The sequence below is a fragment of the Cucurbitaria berberidis genome (assembly GCF_010015615.1).
Source record: "Cucurbitaria berberidis CBS 394.84 unplaced genomic scaffold K460scaffold_1, whole genome shotgun sequence".
NCBI lineage: Eukaryota > Fungi > Ascomycota > Dothideomycetes > Pleosporales > Cucurbitariaceae > Cucurbitaria > Cucurbitaria berberidis.
The window spans coordinates 2,011,439-2,031,997 of record NW_024468935.1 but is presented as its reverse complement, the minus strand read 5'-3'; the positions used below and the strand labels follow the sequence as shown (position 1 = coordinate 2,031,997).

At 49.4% G+C, this 20,559-nt stretch overlaps 7 protein-coding genes across 7 annotated transcripts; 2 read left to right on the top strand and 5 right to left on the bottom strand.

The window, feature by feature from the left end:
- Positions 1 to 467: 467 nt before the first annotated feature.
- On the bottom strand, positions 468 to 2,338 carry K460DRAFT_390858 (O-methyltransferas-like protein). The gene is made up of 5 exons (XM_040935797.1): positions 1,712 to 2,338; positions 1,467 to 1,648; positions 1,305 to 1,417; positions 833 to 1,246; positions 468 to 775 (listed from the first exon to the last, which is right to left on the bottom strand). The coding sequence occupies exons 1-5, from the start codon at positions 2,203 to 2,205 to the stop codon at positions 608 to 610; spliced, it is 1,371 nt and encodes a 456-aa protein (XP_040792898.1). The 5' UTR covers positions 2,206 to 2,338; the 3' UTR covers positions 468 to 607.
- A 754-nt stretch (positions 2,339 to 3,092) lies between these two features.
- Positions 3,093 to 7,968, bottom strand: K460DRAFT_382081 (uncharacterized protein). The gene is made up of 8 exons (XM_040935392.1): positions 7,171 to 7,968; positions 6,866 to 7,123; positions 5,498 to 6,816; positions 4,818 to 5,440; positions 4,684 to 4,784; positions 3,848 to 4,179; positions 3,494 to 3,751; positions 3,093 to 3,438 (listed from the first exon to the last, which is right to left on the bottom strand). Exons 1-8 carry the CDS (start codon positions 7,763 to 7,765, stop codon positions 3,178 to 3,180), a joined length of 3,747 nt encoding a protein of 1,248 aa, XP_040792897.1. The 5' UTR covers positions 7,766 to 7,968; the 3' UTR covers positions 3,093 to 3,177.
- An 845-nt stretch (positions 7,969 to 8,813) lies between these two features.
- On the bottom strand, positions 8,814 to 9,592 carry K460DRAFT_327059 (uncharacterized protein; the record flags this gene model as incomplete). Its single annotated transcript, XM_040930647.1, has 1 exon — positions 8,814 to 9,592. The coding sequence occupies one exon, from the start codon at positions 9,590 to 9,592 to the stop codon at positions 8,819 to 8,821; it is 774 nt and encodes a 257-aa protein (XP_040792896.1). The 3' UTR covers positions 8,814 to 8,818.
- Positions 9,593 to 10,023: 431 nt separating this feature from the next.
- Positions 10,024 to 13,207, bottom strand: K460DRAFT_301237 (uncharacterized protein). The gene is made up of 6 exons (XM_040929863.1): positions 12,857 to 13,207; positions 12,223 to 12,803; positions 11,264 to 12,168; positions 11,093 to 11,210; positions 10,703 to 11,039; positions 10,024 to 10,655 (listed from the first exon to the last, which is right to left on the bottom strand). Exons 1-6 carry the CDS (start codon positions 13,136 to 13,138, stop codon positions 10,068 to 10,070), a joined length of 2,811 nt encoding a protein of 936 aa, XP_040792895.1. The 5' UTR covers positions 13,139 to 13,207; the 3' UTR covers positions 10,024 to 10,067.
- A 426-nt stretch (positions 13,208 to 13,633) lies between these two features.
- K460DRAFT_272656 (uncharacterized protein) lies at positions 13,634 to 15,340 on the top strand (the record flags this gene model as incomplete). Its single annotated transcript, XM_040927817.1, has 2 exons — positions 13,634 to 14,730; positions 14,788 to 15,340. Coding segments are annotated over 2 exons (1,650 nt in total), but the record flags the coding sequence as incomplete, so codon positions are not given.
- A 3,171-nt stretch (positions 15,341 to 18,511) lies between these two features.
- K460DRAFT_269346 (uncharacterized protein) lies at positions 18,512 to 19,360 on the bottom strand (the record flags this gene model as incomplete). The annotated part of the gene is made up of 2 exons (XM_040927559.1): positions 18,512 to 18,760; positions 18,836 to 19,360. 2 exons carry the CDS (start codon positions 19,358 to 19,360, stop codon positions 18,512 to 18,514), a joined length of 774 nt encoding a protein of 257 aa, XP_040792893.1.
- Positions 19,361 to 19,735: 375 nt separating this feature from the next.
- Positions 19,736 to 20,076, top strand: K460DRAFT_13973 (uncharacterized protein). Its single transcript, XM_040926738.1, has one exon. The coding sequence runs from the start codon at positions 19,788 to 19,790 to the stop codon at positions 19,971 to 19,973; it is 186 nt and encodes a 61-aa protein (XP_040792892.1). The 5' UTR covers positions 19,736 to 19,787; the 3' UTR covers positions 19,974 to 20,076.
- The last annotated feature ends 483 nt before the right edge of the window (positions 20,077 to 20,559 follow it).

Sequence of the window (20,559 nt, the reverse complement as noted above, 5' to 3'; positions counted from 1 at the left end):
ATCCCGCCCGGAGCGGCAAACCAGCGGTGAGGACTCGTATGCATGGGTTTTGCGGCAATGGAACGGCGTAGGCGAGGCTAGTAGGTGCAAGTAAACAGACCGGGGTGTTATACATGAGCTTTAGAGTGGTATACAGCCGAGGTAAGGTACAGGCAGTCGTATGAGAGAGAAATCATGGACGTGGGAATTCTTCATCGGTAAACACAATGTTGGGCTGCTGGGAGCGCCGCGTTCCTGCTTTGTGTGACCTGGCGGCTGAGGACAACCCCACCACGAGCCGCGAAGAAAGCTGCATGCAAAGCTGACGAACGCGTGGGGTGGTGGTGCATGGGACTTGGAGCGAAGGAAGTGGAGGGGAGGGGCAGCTGCAGGCTGGCATGTATGAAGTATTGAATGCAGGCGTAGCGCCAGGCACGCTTCGACTACTGTCTCCGAGCGAATCCGACAAGCATCTGAATTACGTCTTCACCAAGTCTTCACAGTGGTCACACGATTTATACATGTTTTAACTAACTGGAGTGAGCCAATAGAGTTGTACTTGTCGCGCACTACTAGTCTCCCCACTCATCAATTAGCCCTAAAAGTGGCCTCGACTAGTCTCTGCACATCATAGACGAGTCCCAGTCTTCTTCTGTTGGCTGGCGACAGTGGACTCTTCCTGCACTTCGCCTGCAGCTGCTGCGTCCTTGACGGAGCCCTGCGTTTGGCGTGCACCATCCACATCCAGATACGCTTCGATCAGACTCATGTTGCCCTTGCCGTGAATGGCCCGAATCTTCACAAGCCATTAGTATCTCAGCTCATGAGGAGTACGCTAGACTAGTGTACTCACCTTGAGTCGTGAATCTGCATCTGAGAGCAGGGTTCGGAATTGTTCCTCCGTTCGCTGCTTCGCGCCGAGGACGAGCATCATCATGATGTCGACCTGGCGCATGCGATTGTCGTGGTATCTCGAGGCTTCTCCGAGCGCTGGAAGAACGACATCGTTGATCAGGAGTGGTGTCCCTGGGGGGCTCTTCTCCAAAGCGGGAACTAGTTGCCTGAAGATACGGATACAATCCTCGTCACTCCAGTTGTGCGTGATGTAGCGTAGAAGATACGCTGCTGCCCCCGAGACTGGCTGAGGGGTGAAGAAATCATGCGGCATGAATGTTACGCGACCGTTGAGGTCCGAGAAGTCATTCTGTGCGGCCGATGAGAGCATGGAAAGAGAGTCTTGAACAATAAGTTCCAAATTCGGAAAGGCCTAGAGTGAGGGTTAGTGATGCTTATCGTCGATAATCTCATTTTTCTGTTCAACTGACCCGAGCAAGAGACACACTCATATGGCCGCTTCCACCTCCAACATCGATGACCTTTCCTTTGCTGATCTGATCCCACGGGAAGCTCTCTTTGAGACTTTCAAAGTGACGTTCAACTGCAATGTCGTTAGACAATGATCTCAAGTCGGGCGAGGAAGATAGTACGTCTAGAAACTCCAGCCATAGCGCTTGCAAAGCGAGCTGCTCGTCGGGCATCTTGTTGATAGAATTTGAACAAAGGCGTCCCGTGCCTCGTTACAAAAGCATTTCTCTCGCCGTCCGTCACGAGTGGCGATTCCTTGATACTATCTATGGTTTCAGAGGCTGCCTTGAAGAATTCATCCAATCTGCAAGTCTCAATCAGCATTCAAATATCCGAATAGTACTTAATTCCCGCAAGGAGTCCTTACTGATAGTGCATGACATCTCGCCATTGCTTTTCCTTCAAGTACAGCGCACTTCGCGATGTATGTTTGAACACATCCTTCTCTACCTCTTCAAACACCCTGTCTGTGGCCAGCATTCGCAGGAAACGGCCGACGCGATCTTCGTCCAAACCAGCTTTCTCTGCTATCTGTTTGACCGTGGCGGACTCGGTCTCTGGAATGGCCTCGAAGAAGTTGAATTCTAGAGCCACTTGCCAGGCAGCGAGATCGAACAGATAGCAGACAAAGGTACGTGCATCGTTCCTGGGACCATTGACTAGGCGTAACAGGTCGCGAGCAGCATCATTGAGGCGTGCGCGGAGGTCAATCTGTTCCGGAGTCTCCGGGATGGTCTCCGAGTCCGTCTCAAAAGTAGGTTCTTTTACTTCCTTCGTAGACAGATCATTGACAATCTGAGTCGTCAGCTGCTGGACCGTTGTGGCCAGCTCGAGGAGGGTGGATTGCTGTTTAGCTGCCATGATGCGTGATTGTAGAAGGTTTGTCCACTCGTGAACGCTGCTGATAGTTCCAATGACAATCGAACCCTTTTGTTCAACTGGACAAATCCCGCTAGAACTTTTACTTCGTTCATAGTCTTTGCACCTTCTAACTCATCATTGGTCATTTGAGGAGGCGCCGCACACGGGACTTTTTCCGATGTAGCGCGCTCTATGCATGCATGATGCATGTGCATATACCGAAGGAGTTCGAAGGAGCGCAGCCTAGCACCGGAGAGTTGTTCAGCCACCAACTCCTGCGTAAGCGCAGCCTCTTGCGCAGAACATGCGTTTATGTGACTTGTTGCGAACGACAAGTTGCAATTGACAATCTTGAAGGTGAGACTATGACTTCATTTCCCCATGTCCTGGCCGTACGGGTGGCTGTCCCGATGAGGTTTGACAGCGGGCGGCTGAAGGCGGCTCCCGCGGTGTTGCGTAGCAGCGACCGAGATTGACTCGGCAGAGACAATATGCAGGGTGTATGCATAGGCGTGACTCGGAACAATTCAAGGTGCTAGACGCGGCCCGCGCGCTAGTTATAGTATACATATGCATGCGTTGGCAGTGTCTTGCTGTTTCTGGGTCATGTTCCCCATAACCGCCGAGGCGGCTCTGTTCCTTCTCTTCCCCGTTGGGAGCGGCAATTAATCAATCTCGCAGTCGTCCCAGAGGCACAGAATGCTGTCTTATTGTCCCAGAGTCATGAAACCCTGTATTGTGGTCAGAGGATTTTGTGATGCGGTGTTGTCAAGGTTTAGTGGGCCCAGAACACAGAGTTTAATTGCCGAGGATATTACTGACTCAGTATACCTTCCGAATGCGACCTTCACATGCCACACGTTCTATGGTGCAGAGAGATGTCTCATGCGATTTCCACCTAGAAAAAAAAAACCGAAGCAAAGATGCGTCCAACTGCATCTCCCCTCCGCTCAATGCTCTGTCTCCCCCACCCTAAACCTTACAATTCCCCATCCACTCCTCGGCCTCCTCTTTGAACTCAGGCCTCCACCTCGTCAATGGCGGCCTTTCATTCACAATATCGCCCACAGTCCACAACATGCGCTTCTTATCCGTTTCCTCACTAACATCATTGTCTGGACAGATGATGTAGAACTTATTATTCTGCATCTTTTTGTACATGTACTCTGCGACTTGATCGGGGGACCATGCGCCATCAGGCTTTGGCTTCTCTGAACCAGGAACATTGCCCACCTACTTGTGCATCAGCGTTTGTATACTAGAAGTAGAGGAAGTTGAAAATCTTTACCAAACCGGTGAACGTCCAGCCAGGGACCAGTAGATGCACGCCTACGTTCGTATCGCGTAGATCGTAGCTCAAATGCTCGGTGAGAGATTTCACGGCGGCTTTACTAGCATTGTACGCCGCGTTGCCAGGTGGGTTCGTGATACCCTGCTTACTGCCTGTCACGACGATTGCAGCAGGCTCGCTGGATGACCGAGATTGGAAAGACGGCACATAGGCATTTAAGCCATTGATCACGCCATAAAGGTTGGCGTGGAGAATCTGCTAGTTGTCAGGATGGTTGCCGTGCTTTATCTGGCGCAATTGCAAGACTAAGTCTTTGCATCTGGTGAAAATTAGAACTGCGGCATTACTCACCTTCTCAGCCCACCCCTCATCTCCCCAACTCCCCTTAACCATAACCCCAGCATTAAGCATCAGGAAATCGACATCCCCCACCTCTTTTCTGATTCGCTTCCACTCCTCATTGTCTCCTACATCCGCTTTCACAAACTGCACATCTCCTGTCAAACTCTTCTTTGCAAAGTCAAGCGTGGTTTGATTGTAATCCACGATTGTGACTTTCATCGAGTGCTTGAGGCATAGTTGTGCAACCGCGTAGCCGACACCGGATGCCCCGCCTGTTATGAGGGCGCGGGCTGAGGGGCGGAACACAGACATTTCGAGTAGTGCAGAGGAAAAGTTAGATCCTGTACGGATATTAAGCAAGTTTTAGAGAAGGTATGGTCTTGAATGTCCTGTGAATGCCTTTTGGAATTTTGAGAGCTCCTATTCGGAGCGGGGCTGGTGACGTTGATATTTCTGATTTCTGTTCGTAACTCCGTGGTTCGGTTTCTATCTCCGGAGCTAAGAATGAGGTTGATGAATTTCACGCTGCCTACCATCTGCAGTTAGAAGAAGTTATAACGAAAAAACTAAATGAAGATTCGTTATTCACATAGAGAAGCGTTGTTTAGCGGAACAAGGCAGAGTGGGTTTCAATTTGTTTGCGTGCTGAAATCGCTATATGAAAAGTGTGTGATGATATTACATATTAAATCTACAACTACGCTAGAGCGAATGGGTATCTAAGTCCAGTCTTCCCACTTCCGCTGAGTTGAGCCTCTTCGAATGTCTCCTACGCGAGTCCCTACCATCTCTAAACGAGTTGCTTCCTCCCAAATGCTAAATCACTCAAGGCTTCGTGGCGGAACTAGCAATCGTGTTCAGGTCCTCATGCGCTGTCTCAAACCTCTCAACAGGAGGTCTCTCTGCTGTCTCCCGATCCACAACCTTCTCTTCCTGTGTACGACTACTAAACAAGCCCGCACCAGGGGCGGTGAAATACCGTTCAACAGCGGGTCTGTCCTTCATCACCTGCTCGTTTACTGAATGTGCAGCTAGTTCAGGAGCACCGAGTTCCTTGTCCTGCTGGGATTCCTCCACGGGCGGCGGAGTTGCAATATTCACACTTTGAAGTGTAAGCGTGCTTGCATTGACATCCTTGCCCTCCGGCCCATCAACCTTCAGACTAAACGGATATGCGACACCACCCTTCGTTGGTCTCGTAGTCAGCGTGTCCGTGGCCGGTATGAGTGTGTTTGGTGATTGCGGGTTATCAGAAACTACAATGCCTGGAAGAGGAAGGATCGGGTTACTGATTTCGTTTGTTGGTGAGGGGAGGGGAGAAGCTCGGCGCTCGGATGTTAGGCCTGGAACCTGGGGTGCGATCTTAGTCAAGTCGTTTGTTGACTTTCCAATCTGCCCTTTATCGGTTACAGCAGAGTGTCGTGAATGCGATCGCGGGCGGCGTATCTTTTGGGCAGCAAGTCCGGAAGCCTGACTTTGCTTAACTTTAGCTTGTGATTCACTTTCTGCTACACTATCTGTCGTGAGTTGGTTGGCCTCCTGGCTTGTTTTCGGGAGTGGTGTTTGATCCTGAGTATTATCTGCCTTTTCCTCGCGTCCGATCTATGATGCATTAGCCACCTACGTATATGGGAATATTGCGTCGTTGAGTTGACTTACTGTCGCTCTGTCATGCTTGCTTCCCCATCCACTCCACATCGACATACCCCAACTCCTCTTCTTCGCCTTTTCAGCCTTCATACCCTTGACTCGCCTTCCAGCAAGCGCAGTAGGGGGCGGTGTTTCGCCATCAAAACCTTCGAAGCCTTTTTCCATATCTTTAATCCTCTGTTTCTGGATCTTAATTTTCTGGTTCGCAAATTTGCTGTTCCATTGCTGCTGTGCCTTCATCCACTTGCCTACTGGTCCGGTCTTCGGAACGCCAACCTCAGCACTTGGGAGATTAAGAGCTACGAGTTCCTCCTTAGCAGAAAGTGGGTATATGCTTCCGTGTCGATCGATGCGTTGGCGAATCATGTAGTGCTCGAATGGAGGAAGAGGGTCACCAGCCCTGCCGACCTTGACCTCTCTATGTTTGCCTGGTTTAGTGGTGCGAGCTTTTGGAGTCTTTGGTGCTTTTGCGTCCTCGAGAGACGAACTAGAGCCAAGTTTATCTGACTCTTGTGCCTCTGACTTTTTCCCTGCCTCGAGCGACGAATTAGAGTCAGGTTTGTCGGAGTCGGAGTCGCTGCTCGAATCGCTGCTAACAAAGGAAATGTCATCGTCGTCGAGAATGTCAATAGATTTCTTTTGAGCTCGCGCAAGCGCCCAGGCGCCGAATTGAGCGATGCTGCGATACATGTGCTTCGCTGGTCGCGTGAAGCTGAGTGTCGGACACACATGGCACAGATCATCCCAAACCTGAAGCTGAACACTGGTTGGTCTGTATTTCGCTGCTTGAGCTTGGATGCTTTCCGCAGTCTGATTGTTTGACGGAGGCGGCAAGTACGCTAATGGTTGTGCGGCCTTGTGCGCAACGTAGATTTGTTCGTCTCGCAGCAACTCACCGCCACCCGTCTGTATGAGCAGTGGCGGCAGTCCTCCTAGCGTAGGTTGTAGAGCAGGCGACACCAACGGGTGCGTCAAGAGATGGTTCGCCGCGTACATCTGGATTTGGTCTTTGATCTCGACTCGCATGTCATTGTCGAGCTGTACACAGAGCGTACTGTTCGGGCCGATGCTATACTTGCCATCCTCGGACACCCACGTGTCCCCTTGACCTTTTGCAGAAGGGTCCAACGGATTCCTCACATCCGGCTGGTCTCCAGAGCGGACGGAGTAGCCTCGCACACGTTCGGCTTTCGCTTCCTTTTGCGCTTCCCGTTCCACTTTGTTGCCTTTCGATGTTGATGGTCGCGATGGCCTCTTCTCGTTCTGATTTAGGGCCCCAGAAGCAGAGGGGCGTTCGAACGCAAGCATATCGTCTGCGTTTGGCGGAGCTGTTGTCCTATTAGCGTCATCATTGAGGTCAATCTAGAAGTTCCTTACGCCAACTCATGCTCGGCTTGTGAACAAAGCCATGCGACGGTATGTAATCCATCTTGTCATCACCAGTAAGACTTGGAAAGCTGTGCGTAAGGTCCACCCAAGGACTAATTAGAATAGCTCCTGCAGGCAGAGGTATCCCCTGGTCTCGCAATGTCACAAGAATGCTCAAAACCATACCGCCGCCTGCGGAATCGCCAGCAAGGATGATCGTAGAGGGGTCGTGCTTCTCTTCGAGGAGGTACAGGTATGCCGACAGACCTATAAATATTAGATTCGCGTTCTTGCACGTTGCGAAGGCTACTCACAGTCCTGCAGGCCACACGGGAATGGAAATTGGGGCGCAAGCCTGTATTTGGGTGCAAGCACCCGAGCTTTAAGCTTCCGTGCATGTCGTTGCATCTGATAGCGATGCTCATCCACGCTGCCAAAGAAGTATGCGCCGCCATGCACATACAGCATGATGCGATCCCCCTTGTCAATGTTCAACTGCTTCCTCGCATCATAGTCCTTGCGCATCTCAATCCACTCAGCCTTCAGTTTCGTTCCCTCTCGTCTCCACTGCCACCAGGTCTCTCCCCCGACGGCCTTTCTGCCCTCTGGCCCTAGCTGCGCGTTGATGTACTCGGCTGAGCGCGATAGTTGGTCATTTGTTATCTCGATCTCCTTCACGTGCACCCAGCGCGGCACTGGCACCCATTGCGATGTGAATGCCTGTAACTCGTCGACAGTGTGCAAGGACGCGTAATGGAGGAAGCGACGGATGAGCTCGAGGCCTTCATGGTACGAGATGTGTGCTGTTGGCTTCTGATGCAGCGGTCGCCTGTTCCAGTAGTGCAGGAGGTAAGTCTGGATAACTGTGGGCGTGACAGCTGCGCCCACAGAAATGGTGTTGACGGGCATTGCAGGGCTGCTCGATGGCCAGGGGAAGACGCGGAGCTAACGGAGGTAATCGCGAACGCGCCCAGGTCGTTGCGCGCAGTTGTAGCACTTGTCAACTGTCTTGGAAGTTGACTGCTTGGAGAAGAAACGCACGGAAATTTAAACAAAACAAAGGAGTGTAAATGACTTTGAAGGATGCTTGCTCGAAGGATGCTGGATGGAGCTTACGGAGTGGAGAAGCGTCCCCAAGATCTTCAGGGCTCTTTTAGCCGGCAGGGGTTCGGGGAATTGGACCCGCAGACTACGTCATAGAGACCCCTAAGAAATTCTCCTAGCATCACACTAAGTCGAGAGGTGAAGGTGTAGATAGGACTTCAACCATAGCAGGCCATGTAAGAAAGAATAAATAGGAGTTCGCGTCTCGACATTTATTTGGACTCAACATTTGACACCTCTAAACTGACCTAGCGCTCCTTTCTGCCTATCTCTACATTCCCGTCTTCTCGCTGCTTCATTCTGTTAGCACATACTGGCATTAGCTACTAAGTACATCTTATCAGAAATGTCAAAGGATGAAAGTTCAACATCTGCGTGTACACCGTTGCACAAACCCGCCATTTGCGTATTCATGCAACGCTATAATACGATCCGAAAACTGCTCGCCACTCCTTGGCCCCAACCGAGTCTTTTAGTTTTCTTGCTTCTGCTTCATTCATAAATCACTTATATTACCACGGCTTTACACTTCATGAACATAGGATACGAATGGGCAGATGGACGAGGTAAAAGGTGCGATTTCTGGAGAAGTGTGGCAGACCTGGTTCCTATGTAAAGACGAAGAGAGTCGCATGATGTAGGGAGTTGAGATGCACCGCGCTGTAGTTTGATTAACTTGATTTTCTCTCGTAGTCTGTCACTATCAAAATGTATCAAAGCTATCTTGCTGCAGAGTTGCTAATGATTGGTCGAGGTCTCCACGAACCCTATTACATTTATCATACCCTTCGTGTTCATCGCTAATACAATCAGGCATCGAAACAGTTTCTAAAACTTCAACCTCATCCAAAATCTTGTTCATGTTTCCATCTCCACTGGCACTGACTCCTGAAAGTCTTTTGACAAGTCCTCTTCATCCAACGGCTCGATGTCCCAAAGCTCTTCCTTCTCATTGCTATCCTCATCATCGACCGTATATTTCCCACCACTCTTATACTTATACTTCGCCTCACCGTCCCTCTTCCGCTTGATTATAATAACGCGATACGCAAACACAATCTTATTCGTAGTCCGCCCATGAGAAACTCTCCGAGCATTCTCAAGCTCCAAACCAACTTCAGGCCCAGATTTGACTCCCACCTTGAGCTTTGGACCGTGCTGAGTCTTCTTGGAAGTCGACATACTGAACCCAGTCGCAATCTTGAGGCCCGTAATCATATAAACCATCTTTCTCCCCGGCAAAGCGTTATCCAGAAACGCCTGCACACGCTGGGACGCAATGATACTGTCGCTGACAAATTCTTTATTGGGCTCGAATTCTACTGTTTCCAAAGTATCACAATGATATATGTTCTGTTTGTCGAGTACAAGTGCGTAGATCGTGCTTGCGGTTCCTTGTACAAGATTGGTGTTCAGGCCAACAGATGCCGTGAAATTTTCGTTAATGCTCTCGTTGAAGCCCTCAGCTGCGCTCTGATTCTTGAGATTCGGAGGAATGTGGACATGTTCAAATTGGTTGAGTGGATCTGTGAGTCGATCGAGGCTGAGAATGATGCTGCCTAATTTGGGCGCTGTCTCACTTTCGGGGTTCATGGAGAAATTTGGTGCTTGGAAGTAGAAGAGCTTCGGCATGATGGACGTCGATGTATCGAAGATGAGGGCTGAATTTACAGCTATGTTTGGTAATAGATTCTTAGACTCTGCGAAATATGATGAGACTACCAGCAACGTGATGAGGCTGAGTCTCGATGCCATGTGACGACCACGCGCTCTGATTGGGCGATTATGCATAGCTGCGCATGGGTGGCTGAGTGTTACGTCCTGATATGCTCCTGTGAAAGCTATAGTTGACTATCGAGGTTAACTCAACGCAAATTAAGAAATATCCCGAGTCTTTTGGCGCCACCGCCTTAAGTATGCACAATACATGAACAGCAACTACGCTCCAGGAGAGCTTGTTGCTATCTCTAGTGTGTAGAGTTGTAACTTGAGTGCGGAGATCTTCATAATCAAGTGGAATCTTCTATTAGGCTTGAGTCGATAGTCAAACATGGAATAAAATTCGGATAATGCAAAAACATACCAGGGTATATATATGCACTGCATGTCATAGAACGCCTTTGATCTCTCCTTGTATCCAACCTTCAGTCTTATTCGTGTCGAACCACTGCCAGTGCTTGATCCACCAGTACCCATCAGCTGAGTGATCGTCCTTCATTCTCTCAAACATACGCAGCATCGAAGTCGTTCGGTGGAGTTTCTCCCATTCTTGTTCATCTAGAAAGCCTCGGGCATAGTCTAGGATTAGTGCTGCGATTCCGGCGGCTATAGGTGCTGCGCAAGACGTGCCACTCATTAGTCGATGGTCTCCATTGCACTTTAGATGCGGTGGCCACGCAGACTTGACGCATTCCCCTAGTACCATGATTCTCATGCTGTCTTTTGGGCTGGGCGTAAAGGATGAGTGGGCGCCGTTCCCATCCCCTGAGTGAACACAGATGACGTTGTGGTCTTTTGCTGGCCAAGCAACACCATCTGGGCGGTTTTTACCGTCATTCGATGCGGCTGCAAACATGACAACCTTCTTGTAAGCCGCATGTTGAATCGCATCGTCAATTTGTTCGTGCTCCTCTCCAAAGCCAAACGACATCACAATGATGTCAACCATCCATTCGTCTACCGCGTATCGAATAGCCTAAAGATCTTCAGTTATAGAACAGTACGAAGTGCCTGGGACGTTACCTCGGCAATATTCTTTGCAGAATTCTTAGTTGGCTCGTTCTTGAAAACCCTTCCGACGTGGACAACTGCATTTGGCGCGATCTTTCGCAGAAGACTTGCAAGGTGCGTGCCATGACCTGCCTCATCCTTCCACTCTACGTCTTGGTCGACCCAACTCTGATATTTTATCCGGGGCTCGAAGTCATAAATGCCCTTTGCGTCTTGTGAAAGCTCGATCCCACTATCTAGAATGGCGATCTTCACCCGTCGAGTATTTGAAGCTACCGAGCTACGTAACTCGGCTATACGAGCAAGGGCGTCGTTATGCCAGTCGAACCATGCCGTGGCTGCTCTCACCCTAGGCACTTTCAGTGAAATATCTTGAATATGAAACTATCTAGTATCACTCACTTCTGTTCTTCGACAGTTTCTTCTTGATCCCTGCAAAAACAAGCTTCGCGGTGCACTGCGAACGATGTTGCGATATCCGCTTTAGAACTGAGCTGTGTATTGGCGTTGAATGAATTGACTGAAACTTTTAATATGTATACTTGTATCAGAACGGGGTTTGACTTAACGTACCTTTGTTATTTAGAAAGATTTCTTCGATTGACGCTGATGATCGACGGCTCAGTCTTTTCATGGCATCAATGCCATCAGAGTCCTTACTTTTTGTTTCCGGTATCAAGGATGTGTGGAGGTCTTCTAAAGCAACTTTATATCCTTCCTGGAGTTCATGTGCTAAAGGGCGCACGATACATGATAAGATATAGTGTCGTATCGGACCCTCTTCCGACAGTCGATTGCTCGGAAAGTTGGGTGGCGGCTCTAGTTTCAAACATGCACGGATGACCTGACTCAAACGAGAAGAAATTTGCCTCGAGCGATTGTGTCGGCCTTTCCTCTCTAGTTCATTCAAGAGTTGCCAAGCCTGGGCGTTATCTTTATTACACTGTTCCCATAGGGTATCCGCCTGTGTCCTCTTAAACATGGTCCCTGTAACGATCTCCAGCAAGATGATTCCAAGAGAAAGAATGGCAGGATGAGTGTGGATTTGCATATGATCTAGGGGCTTACTTGGCGTGTTGCGATCTTGGAGCTCCACAGAGATATAAGGGTAAGTCAATGCTAGCGACGTGGATGTACTTCGGCGGATGAAATACACCGTACTGCTGTTCCATTCCGCCTGGAACCAAGGGCCTGGATAAAGACATAACATTGAATCAGCGAGGATGTAGCATAATGTCAACTGCTCTCTAGGATTACACTTCGAGACATAGGAGATTCCAAGGCCATCCCCTAAAAGTTGTTGAAGAGGGTGCATCGATGTGTGATAGTTGATTCCGTCATGCAGCTTTGGTGTCAGGTGCCAACATTTATCGTTTTCGATCAGAACGTCCACTTGCGTCATGTCATCACTTTGGCGAATGTATTGACACAGGTCGCAGTTGATGGCTTTTCGTGAAGCTGTGGTATCAATCTCGGATCTGCGCGACGTGAGCATATATTCGCTGATTCGAAGTTTCTCCGGCCCTGCTTACGCTGAACTTTTAACCTCGACATTTGTTACTTTCCACTTCACACTGTCCTTGCAAATCGGTAGTAGAATCTCAAACTTCGCCGGAACAGGCGTTCTTCCTGTATCTATGCGTGTTGTGATATTTGGTACGAACCGACGATGACGTATCAAGCTAAGCCGCGCTTCCCTTGGTCCGTTTGATCTTATTGCTTGTTGAGGACAACTGCACCTCCAGTGTCGCTCCAGGATATGATAGACTCTATCAGCAAATTCTGGCATTCCATGGCTGGGGTGTTGAGATAGGCTGAAACTCTCAGAGTCAGATCCAGATTCTTCTTTGTAGTAGACATCCAGTAGATGTTTTGCAGCTCTTCGTACTCTTTTGAGAAACCTCTCACGTATATCTGGATCCCGTCTCTCACTCTTGTGAAACAATGACACATCTTCTCCGAATATAGCCAGATATTGTGTGTGTTTTTCTTTCGTCTGACTCAAAATATCGTAACATTCATGATAACCACCCCAGCCGGCTGATGCTATGGAGCTGGCAAGAGCGTTCAACTGAGGAAATTGGGCGCGGCCGCCATGTCCAATATCCGTCGTCTAAAATCCAGTTATCAACTGGCAGTTGGCTTGTGAGCAGAGGGGTAGCATACTTCACGTGGTATCCACGCCACAAAGTCGATTGGGAAGCGCTTCCTCCTGGTTGGGAACCGTGTCTCGAACGCCATCAACAGCTTGGTAACGTCTATTTCATCTAAGCCCGAAGCCCATTCACCACCGGACTTATCTATGGCTAGTCCTATATTGACTATGTCAGCGTAACAGTCTTCCGCGTTTCGTCGCCTTGTTGCGTCTTGTTGTTCAGTCTCAGAGAACTCTTTGGCAAGGGCTCCGAAGGCGGGAACGACCCGGCTAAGGAGCTCTAGTTGCCACATCAGGACCAAGAAGATAATCGGTTAGTCGGCATCGCTCCAGTGGAATTTAAGACAATAGTGCAAGAGAGTGTAGTTGACACAATGTCGTGACCTTGTGGGCTGAAACTTGGCAACAGCCACGAGGGCGGGGTTCCCCTCCTTGCCACCTATCAACCGAGCTTATTCTATTCTGACACCTCACCCCGCCAGGTCAGGAGTGCGTTCTTGACGTGCTTACGATCTATTGACTACACGTTCCCATCTGTAAAGGCGGTGGCGACCCCGTCCGGAGCAAACACGTTGCAAGATTGAGCACAAGTCTTAGGAGCGAGAGTGACTCCTTGCTTGGGCAGTGATATCTGATTTGTTGACGCACATATCCTGGAAGACACAGCCTAACGGTAAATATCTCCGCTCTTAGATTGCACTTACACACTGAGAATAGCTAAATAAGCATTCCTAGGGCAAGGCCACTCCTTTCACCCTTGCTCTGAACATTCCTCAAATTGAGGCGCTATGGATCTTGAAGCCGAACCCCAGGAAACTGCCAGCCTCAAGGAACTTGCCCAGGCTTGTGCAAAACAGTTTCGACAACTATCGCAGGATGAGGAGACTCGAGACCCCGGTGTCAATGCTAGAGATGGGTTCTGGGCATCGCGCCGGACTGCGGACTTTAACATATGGTGCACCATAATAGGCGTCAACTCCGAGGGGCTTCGATCTGTCGATGTGCGCCTCAAAGACGTCCCCGAGATCTGCAAACTACTTCTGCATTTACTTCGATCGCTTCGTCGCGACCTCGACGACTTGATACAACAACATGGTAGAGTTTCCCCCCCGGAGGGCAAAGCCGAAGCTGGCTATACCTATGCAGATTCAGAATCTGATGCTTCTTCCCTGTCATTTGAACCTCTCTCCTCTTCTGAGGGCTCTCAGTTGAGCAGTCTCACAGACAACCCTCTGTCACCAGGACAGAGTCGACAGATTGAGTTGAGACAGCATATTGGAGACACCGTCGACCGATTACAAGGACAAACAAGACGTATAGAACGCGCAGGTGCGCAGCACAGGCGAAAACGAATAGAAGTATTTCGAGAAAAAGAGCGGTCTCAACAGATGTATGAAGGGTTTGAAAAGCTCGGCCTGTGGAAAGCCAACGAGGAGTTCAAGTTAGCATCAAAGATTATGAAGGAACGGATAGCCGAGTCATTTGCCAGGCGAAGAATCCGATTCGAGTATCTGAAGGAGCATCAAAAGAAGCGAGCTGTCGATATGATCAGTTCGCCAGACAATAATTCAGTGCCTCCACCTCAGGGTTGTTCCCGTGACAACGTCGAGACCACAGTCGAACAAAAGAAAGAAGGACCAAAAAAACCCATTGTCTCGGGTGCAACTCTTCCACAAGATCAAAGAACCCTTTTCTCAGCGACAGTGAACACTAAGTACGACTTATCGACCGAGGGGAAGAAAAAAGCACGAGCGGAGAGTGTGCGGTCGATAGCGCTCAGACACCCTGGATTTCCTCCGCCGCCGCGAACACAGAATGGAAGATTCCAATGCCCTTATTGTCTTCTTGAGTTTCGCGACCGTGAAGCTGAAAAAGGTCGTTGGAGGTGAGTGCTTATTCTTGTCTAAAATATGATTGCACTTTTCTAATTACTTACAAATAGTCAACACGTTATGCAAGACTTCGAACCATACTTTTGCACATTTGAAGATTGCACCGCACCGTATGATATACCAAATTCTTTTGATGAGTTATTGGATCATCTGCAGAGCCATCTGCCCGTGCGACACCATGTCGACGAACCCGATGGCCAGCACAGAGCATACCTCGAGGTTGAATTCGAGCATCACATCATCAGCCATGGCAAGGTTTCTGAAGAGACAATGGCTGCTATGAAGGAAGCTAGTCGAAGAAAGGCACCGTTTCTATTCGACAGTTGCCCTTTCTGTGGTGGCTACCCCGACGTCATCGAGAAGCGTTTCCCCGACCCGGATACGCTAGACGCTCAAAGAGAGTTGCGAAAGCACATAAAGCAGCATATGCAGGAGATCGCTCTCTTCCTCCCTCCATATCGATCTGACATATATGATGAAGATGAAAATCTCAAGGGTTCCGATGTCACGCATCGAATGAGCAACCATGGTGAGATTTCGGGAAGTCCCACCGATTTTGAAGAGTTTTGCGACCGAGAAGATTGCGACTGCAAAGATGCTGGGGCATATGCAGCTGAAGATGTTGTGTCTTCTGCACCTTTAAAAAGCCAGCACATGACAGAATCTCGATGGGCCTGTTGCCATTGTGGAACCCATCATGATGATTTTGGTAATGGCAGCTGCATGCATTGCGACCACTGGAATTGCCATTTGTGTCAAACATACACACTGGATTGCCCCTACATCAGTGACTGGTCACAGTTGCTCGGCGACTTGTCCATATACGACCGCTCTGTGGTCACAGATGAAGAACTCTTTGCAGATAAACGCCTTCACCCATTCATCATGCGATTCGCATTTGGAGAGATGATATCGTTCAATGAGAATGATACGTGGGCCACAGCAAATGAACGTGTGGCCATCACGCGGCATCTGGTCAATAAGGTGGTGGATTTTGAGTCTCAGAACGTGAAGAGCAAGGTATCATTACCGTTGACTGCTGCAGATGGCGTGAATATCATAAAGCATCTGCTTGCAAATTATGCAAAATCTCAAGACCAAATGGCGGTATGGGAAGCTGCTAAAAACGGTCAACTATACACCGTTAGACAACTTCTAGCAAACGAAGGCATTTCCAAATCTCAAAGCAGATCCGAATCATTGTCACACATGACGAATGTTGATATTGATCTTGATGGAATCAGTGAAGAGATGAAAACCAGAGAACTCAACAAAATAGAGCTTGATATCGAAGAGCTCCGGCCACGAATTGGCGAGTTCTTCCCAGTCAATACTGTGGACGGCGACCGCATGGAAGCTTTCTACAAAGATGCATCCGTCTGGGTCGAGTGGAAGTTGAATGGCTATTCTTCAACGTTAGCTCCACCACTAGACTTTAGGACCCAGGAGTGTGTCAAAGATCTTGTCATCATGCTTAAACGTATGAAAGAAATGGACCAGGCCGAGAGTCTCTACATTCTGCATTGTCTCGGATATCTCAAAGACGAGAAGGAAGGACGATTAGGTCTTGTGTTTGAAAAACCAAGCTCTGTGGACCCCATGGAACAGCATGTATCTTTGCGCGACCTTCTCACCAATGAAAAGGTCAACAGCCCTAATCTCGCCAATCGGACTCAACTAATACGTCTCTTACATGGAGCCTTCGAGCGCTTTCATGCCGCCGGCTATCTGCACAGGGGTGTCCGTTCCCATAATATCGTGTTTTTCAAGTTACCAAGCACAGAAGAGGTCAGCTTTGCAGATCCCTACATTACAGGTTTTGAATACTTTCACTTCCGCGGCGTCGATGACATTAGCTTACCCCCCCTGAATAACTGGAATGTAATTTACCACCACCCCACTATCCAGGAAATATACTGGGGGTCCAATGGCGTCCATCGGCCTAGATATAGTATCAGTCACGACCTGTACTCCCTTGGCATTGTGCTACTTGAGATTGCGCTCTGGAAACCTATCAATGAACTCATGAACATAGATTTGCATCGAGCAACCTTCAGTGAACTGTCGAATGTCAAAGAAAGGCTGTTATCGACCGATGACTCGCACGTACTAGAGTGGCCTGCGTATACCTTAGGACAATCGGCAGGAAGTGTTATCCGAGCGTGCATCGAGGGCATTCCAAAGAGCTGGGTTGATGAAAGAAACTCGGACATTGCTGAGTGGGCAGAAACTTCATCAGAAGCAGAAGAACAAGGCCAGGGTGTTTATGACCCTACCACCACCCTCTTGAGCGGCTCCGATGCCCAGCCTTCAGATCCCAGAGGTATTCTCAAACGGCCCATAGGGAAACTTCCGGAAGATCCTCAGCGAATACATGAAGATGCTGCTCGGCACAATATTTCTATAGAAGACCCAGACATCCCTACTGGTGACCAAGGGACGAAGATCGGCCGCAGACTTGTGAGCCCCAAAGTTTTAGAAGAGGTCAAAGGGCGCTTGGAAGGGCATTTAGACGAGAGCCGAAGTATGGAGGCATTGCCGCCTTCTTATGATGAGCACGACGGACATCAAAGTTTGCCTCCAGCATTCTCCAGCGTACTCAATACCAGTGCCATAGATGTCTCATTAGTCTCCAACGAAGAGTCATCCGAAGATGATGACGAGAATCCATTTGAAAAGGCCAAGAAGATTCATGAAGCAAGAAAAGTTGCATTTGAAAGAGCTACGGAGGTTCATGAAGCAAGAAAGAGAAAGATAAAAGCAAATCGAAGAAGATCTTCGCAAGAGGAGCACAAGAGGGCCAACAGTGCAGATGACAGCACTAACGAAATTCCACTTAAAGCTGGAGAATATACGACTTCGCAACTACGCGACTCTCATAACGACAACGAGTGCACAACCGGTGGGCTTGACGAGATCAACCACCATGCACGCATATCAACACCTGATATTCGTTCTCCTTCGCCCACTAACTCGGGTACCAATCGACCTATTGCAATCACCCATGACCACATCGACACACCAAGCGGGCTTTTGAATACCGATCAGCGCAGAAAATCAGACATTATTCTGGATATACAACAAACCACAGATGCGCACCCGGACCCGTCCAACGTTACTTTTCTCCGTTCTCCTGTAGAGCCTACAGCCCTGCCACCAACGATAAGCCGTCCGTCACGCCCTAGAGCCGCATCAACGTCAGTAAGTTTCAGACCTGACGACCACGTCATGTTCAAGGATTTCCGTTCGGCCTCACGACAGCTTTGCGTTGCAAACGTTCGCTCCAATCCCTACACGGGCAAGGCCGAGTACCAACTGCGAGACTTTGGGTCAGAGGACAGTACTTTCCACAGCAATGGCAATTGGTTTCCTGAGTCGGAAATTAGGGGTGCTGGGTAGATATACTGTGTACTAGAATGCACAACGAGAGACGTTACAGACAGGTTGACAGTGTGTTGTAAGAAATAGGTTGTACACGTGTTTTTGCCATTGATGATAGATAGGGCTGTGTAGCATGCGTCGCTTTTAAAAGAGGTCTTTCGTATAGTAGTTTGGTGCCTTGAGTCCATCTGCCGTCGTTCTGCATGCTTATGCAACCGGGAGACACGTCTCATGAGCGAAGAGACGTGGTATATACAATGACTAGCAATATGGACGATCCACCAGTAGAGGCCATGATTGAACTCTAGTCGTTTTTTATGGGCTCGCTCACCCTCTCCTCTACCATTGCCCCCAAATCCCCTAGATACCCTTGTGCTTCCCTCTTTGCCCCATTCAAGCATCCTTCAATACCTGCCTCGTCGCGCCCTCCATCCATAATTTGGTGTACCATCTATGCGCGAACTGGAAGTTCCACGGCAGTGGCTGCGAGTCCTTGCCTTCGGGCGTTGTGTTTACAAATACGGATTTGAGGTGGAATGTCGCGATTTGCGCTTCGTCGTCTTTGCTGACTTCCATGGAAAAGAGGCCGTCGGAAGGTCGATGGTCGGTATTGAAGGGCGAGTCACCGCAACGAACTATGACCTATTACAACCAGAGGTTAGCAACCCACTATATTCTTTACTTTGGAAAGATGAAGAAAGATTACACTATGCGTACCTTTTCAGGAGTATGCTCAACGACCTCAAAATGGTCAGTGACTATGGTGCCAACCGGATATTCGCTGGCCTCCAACTCCTTCACGTCCCATAGCTGTTCTTCCCTCCCTGGTAGTGCCCTGTACTTCCTCTCCATATACCTTCTTTGGATCCTGTACCCAACACCCGACCAAATGCCCCTACAAAAGTCGGTTGCGAGTTTCCCTTGATCTACACTTATTCTCCCTTCTTTGCTCTTTGCCCAGTATTTCTCCGGAAGCTTGCCGTAGGGTATCGCCTTCACAGCGTGGTCTATGCATACTGGCGGGTTGCTAGTAGGATTATGTTTCTTAAAGAGCGACGTCGCCAGGTCGGGTGACGAGGTATCGTAAGGAACGAATTTTGTGTTGCGCGTATAGAAGTTGGCGAGGCTGTAGCCAAGAAGCACATTTGCGCCTAGACCCGCGGTCACTCCAACGACGACGCCGAGGACGCGCTTTGGGCCTGAGAGACGTTTTATCTGAGGGGGTGGGGATATCGTGTTCATGGCGGCGATTGGGTGCTGGGACACGAAGAAGAGAGACTGAAGGGCGGAGAGGAGCTGGCGCGTGGTGGTAAACTTTCGCGATGGCTCGTGTCGAGGCTGCTGGAGTTGGGAGCTTGGGCCATCCTTCCGACGGGACGATGGATAAGGCAAGCCGAGACCCTTCACGTATCAACTGAAAGTGCCTTTGAGATAAAGGACTTTAAGTTTCTGTGGTTAGTCCAGCTAGTCTAACAAGATGGAAAAGATAACTAGCAGATAGCATGCGCAATTGTTAGTCTGGACACAGTCTTCTTTTCCCACACTCCCAGGCCATTGATCCAGAGATGCCGGTGGCATAGAGAGGTAGAGCGTGAACAAAATGGTAGCTTGGACAACGAAGTCACCATATGGTGCCTTTGGTACGTCGCCTTTGAGTGCTGAAGATAAGATGCAGACTCGACTAAGGTGTAAAACTTGTAATCGTTACTGGTCGAAGCAACCAACAATACGTCACTACTACAGGTTTGGAACTATGGTTGGCGACCGTCTCGAAGCCTATCCTGGAAGAATCAATGTAATCACAAACATTTCCGCACTCAAAGTACTTTCACAGAACCAGCGACAGCTCAACTAGCGCGTAGGCGCTTTGAAAATCCTCTCACAGCTTTAGAAGACCACAACCCACATCCCAGGCCATCTACTTCCCTCTCATCCTAATCAAGGGTGCTCTACCTCGCTGGCGCAACCCTCGACGCTACACATGCGAACTCATGCGAACTCCAATCATACGACGACGGTGCTCGCAGCATCTCGAAAGCTTTGATCAAGACAAGGGCTGCCCATGCATGGTAAACGCGATATCTGTAAAGCAACGCGTGTGGTGCGGGTCGGCACGCTGCCGTGCGAGGGTATAGTAAAGCCTGTGAGGACCGAGAAAGCGACCTTGTGGGCAAGCGTGTCGTCTGAAAAGCATGGTATAGCCAATATGGGATCGGGCCGTGGAAGGATCAACGGGACCGTGTACACCGCTTGCTTCGCTGGCGGGTGGGGATCTCTTCATAACTGGGTACGGACGCTTTGGAACAAGGAGAATAATGCTACAGCAATGTTCAGGTTATTCTATTATTGGTTGAACTTCTGGGGCACTTTCTTCGCTGCACCCTTCATTTCCAACTTCTCTAGCATGCATCGCACTGAACCGGAGAGCGAAGCCGACATCG

What these genes read in the sequence shown, in the direction of transcription:
- K460DRAFT_390858 (XM_040935797.1), bottom strand. Translation starts at nt 2,205, where the DNA reads ATGGCAGCTAAACAGCAATCCACCCTCCTCGAGCTGGCCACAACGGTC. An exon ending in TGAGTGTGTCTCTTGCTCGG is followed by an intron (nt 1,247 to 1,304) that starts GTCAGTTGAACA and finishes CCCTCACTCTAG; the next exon opens with GCCTTTCCGAATTTGGAACT. An exon ending in ATGCAGATTCACGACTCAAG is followed by an intron (nt 776 to 832) that starts GTGAGTACACTA and finishes TGGCTTGTGAAG; the next exon opens with ATTCGGGCCATTCACGGCAA.
- K460DRAFT_382081 (XM_040935392.1), bottom strand. Translation starts at nt 7,765, where the DNA reads ATGCCCGTCAACACCATTTCTGTGGGCGCAGCTGTCACGCCCACAGTT. An exon ending in GACAGACCCGCTGTTGAACG is followed by an intron (nt 4,785 to 4,817) that starts GTATTTCACCGC and finishes GGGCTTGTTTAG; the next exon opens with TAGTCGTACACAGGAAGAGA. An exon ending in GGACCTGAACACGATTGCTA is followed by an intron (nt 4,180 to 4,683) that starts GTTCCGCCACGA and finishes ATATCCGTACAG; the next exon opens with GATCTAACTTTTCCTCTGCA.
- K460DRAFT_301237 (XM_040929863.1), bottom strand. Translation starts at nt 13,138, where the DNA reads ATGTGGCAACTAGAGCTCCTTAGCCGGGTCGTTCCCGCCTTCGGAGCC. An exon ending in TGGCGTGGATACCACGTGAA is followed by an intron (nt 12,804 to 12,856) that starts GTATGCTACCCC and finishes ACTGGATTTTAG; the next exon opens with ACGACGGATATTGGACATGG. An exon ending in AATCTTTCTAAATAACAAAG is followed by an intron (nt 11,211 to 11,263) that starts GTACGTTAAGTC and finishes TAAAAGTTTCAG; the next exon opens with TCAATTCATTCAACGCCAAT.
- K460DRAFT_13973 (XM_040926738.1), top strand. Translation starts at nt 19,788, where the DNA reads ATGCAGACTCGACTAAGGTGTAAAACTTGTAATCGTTACTGGTCGAAG.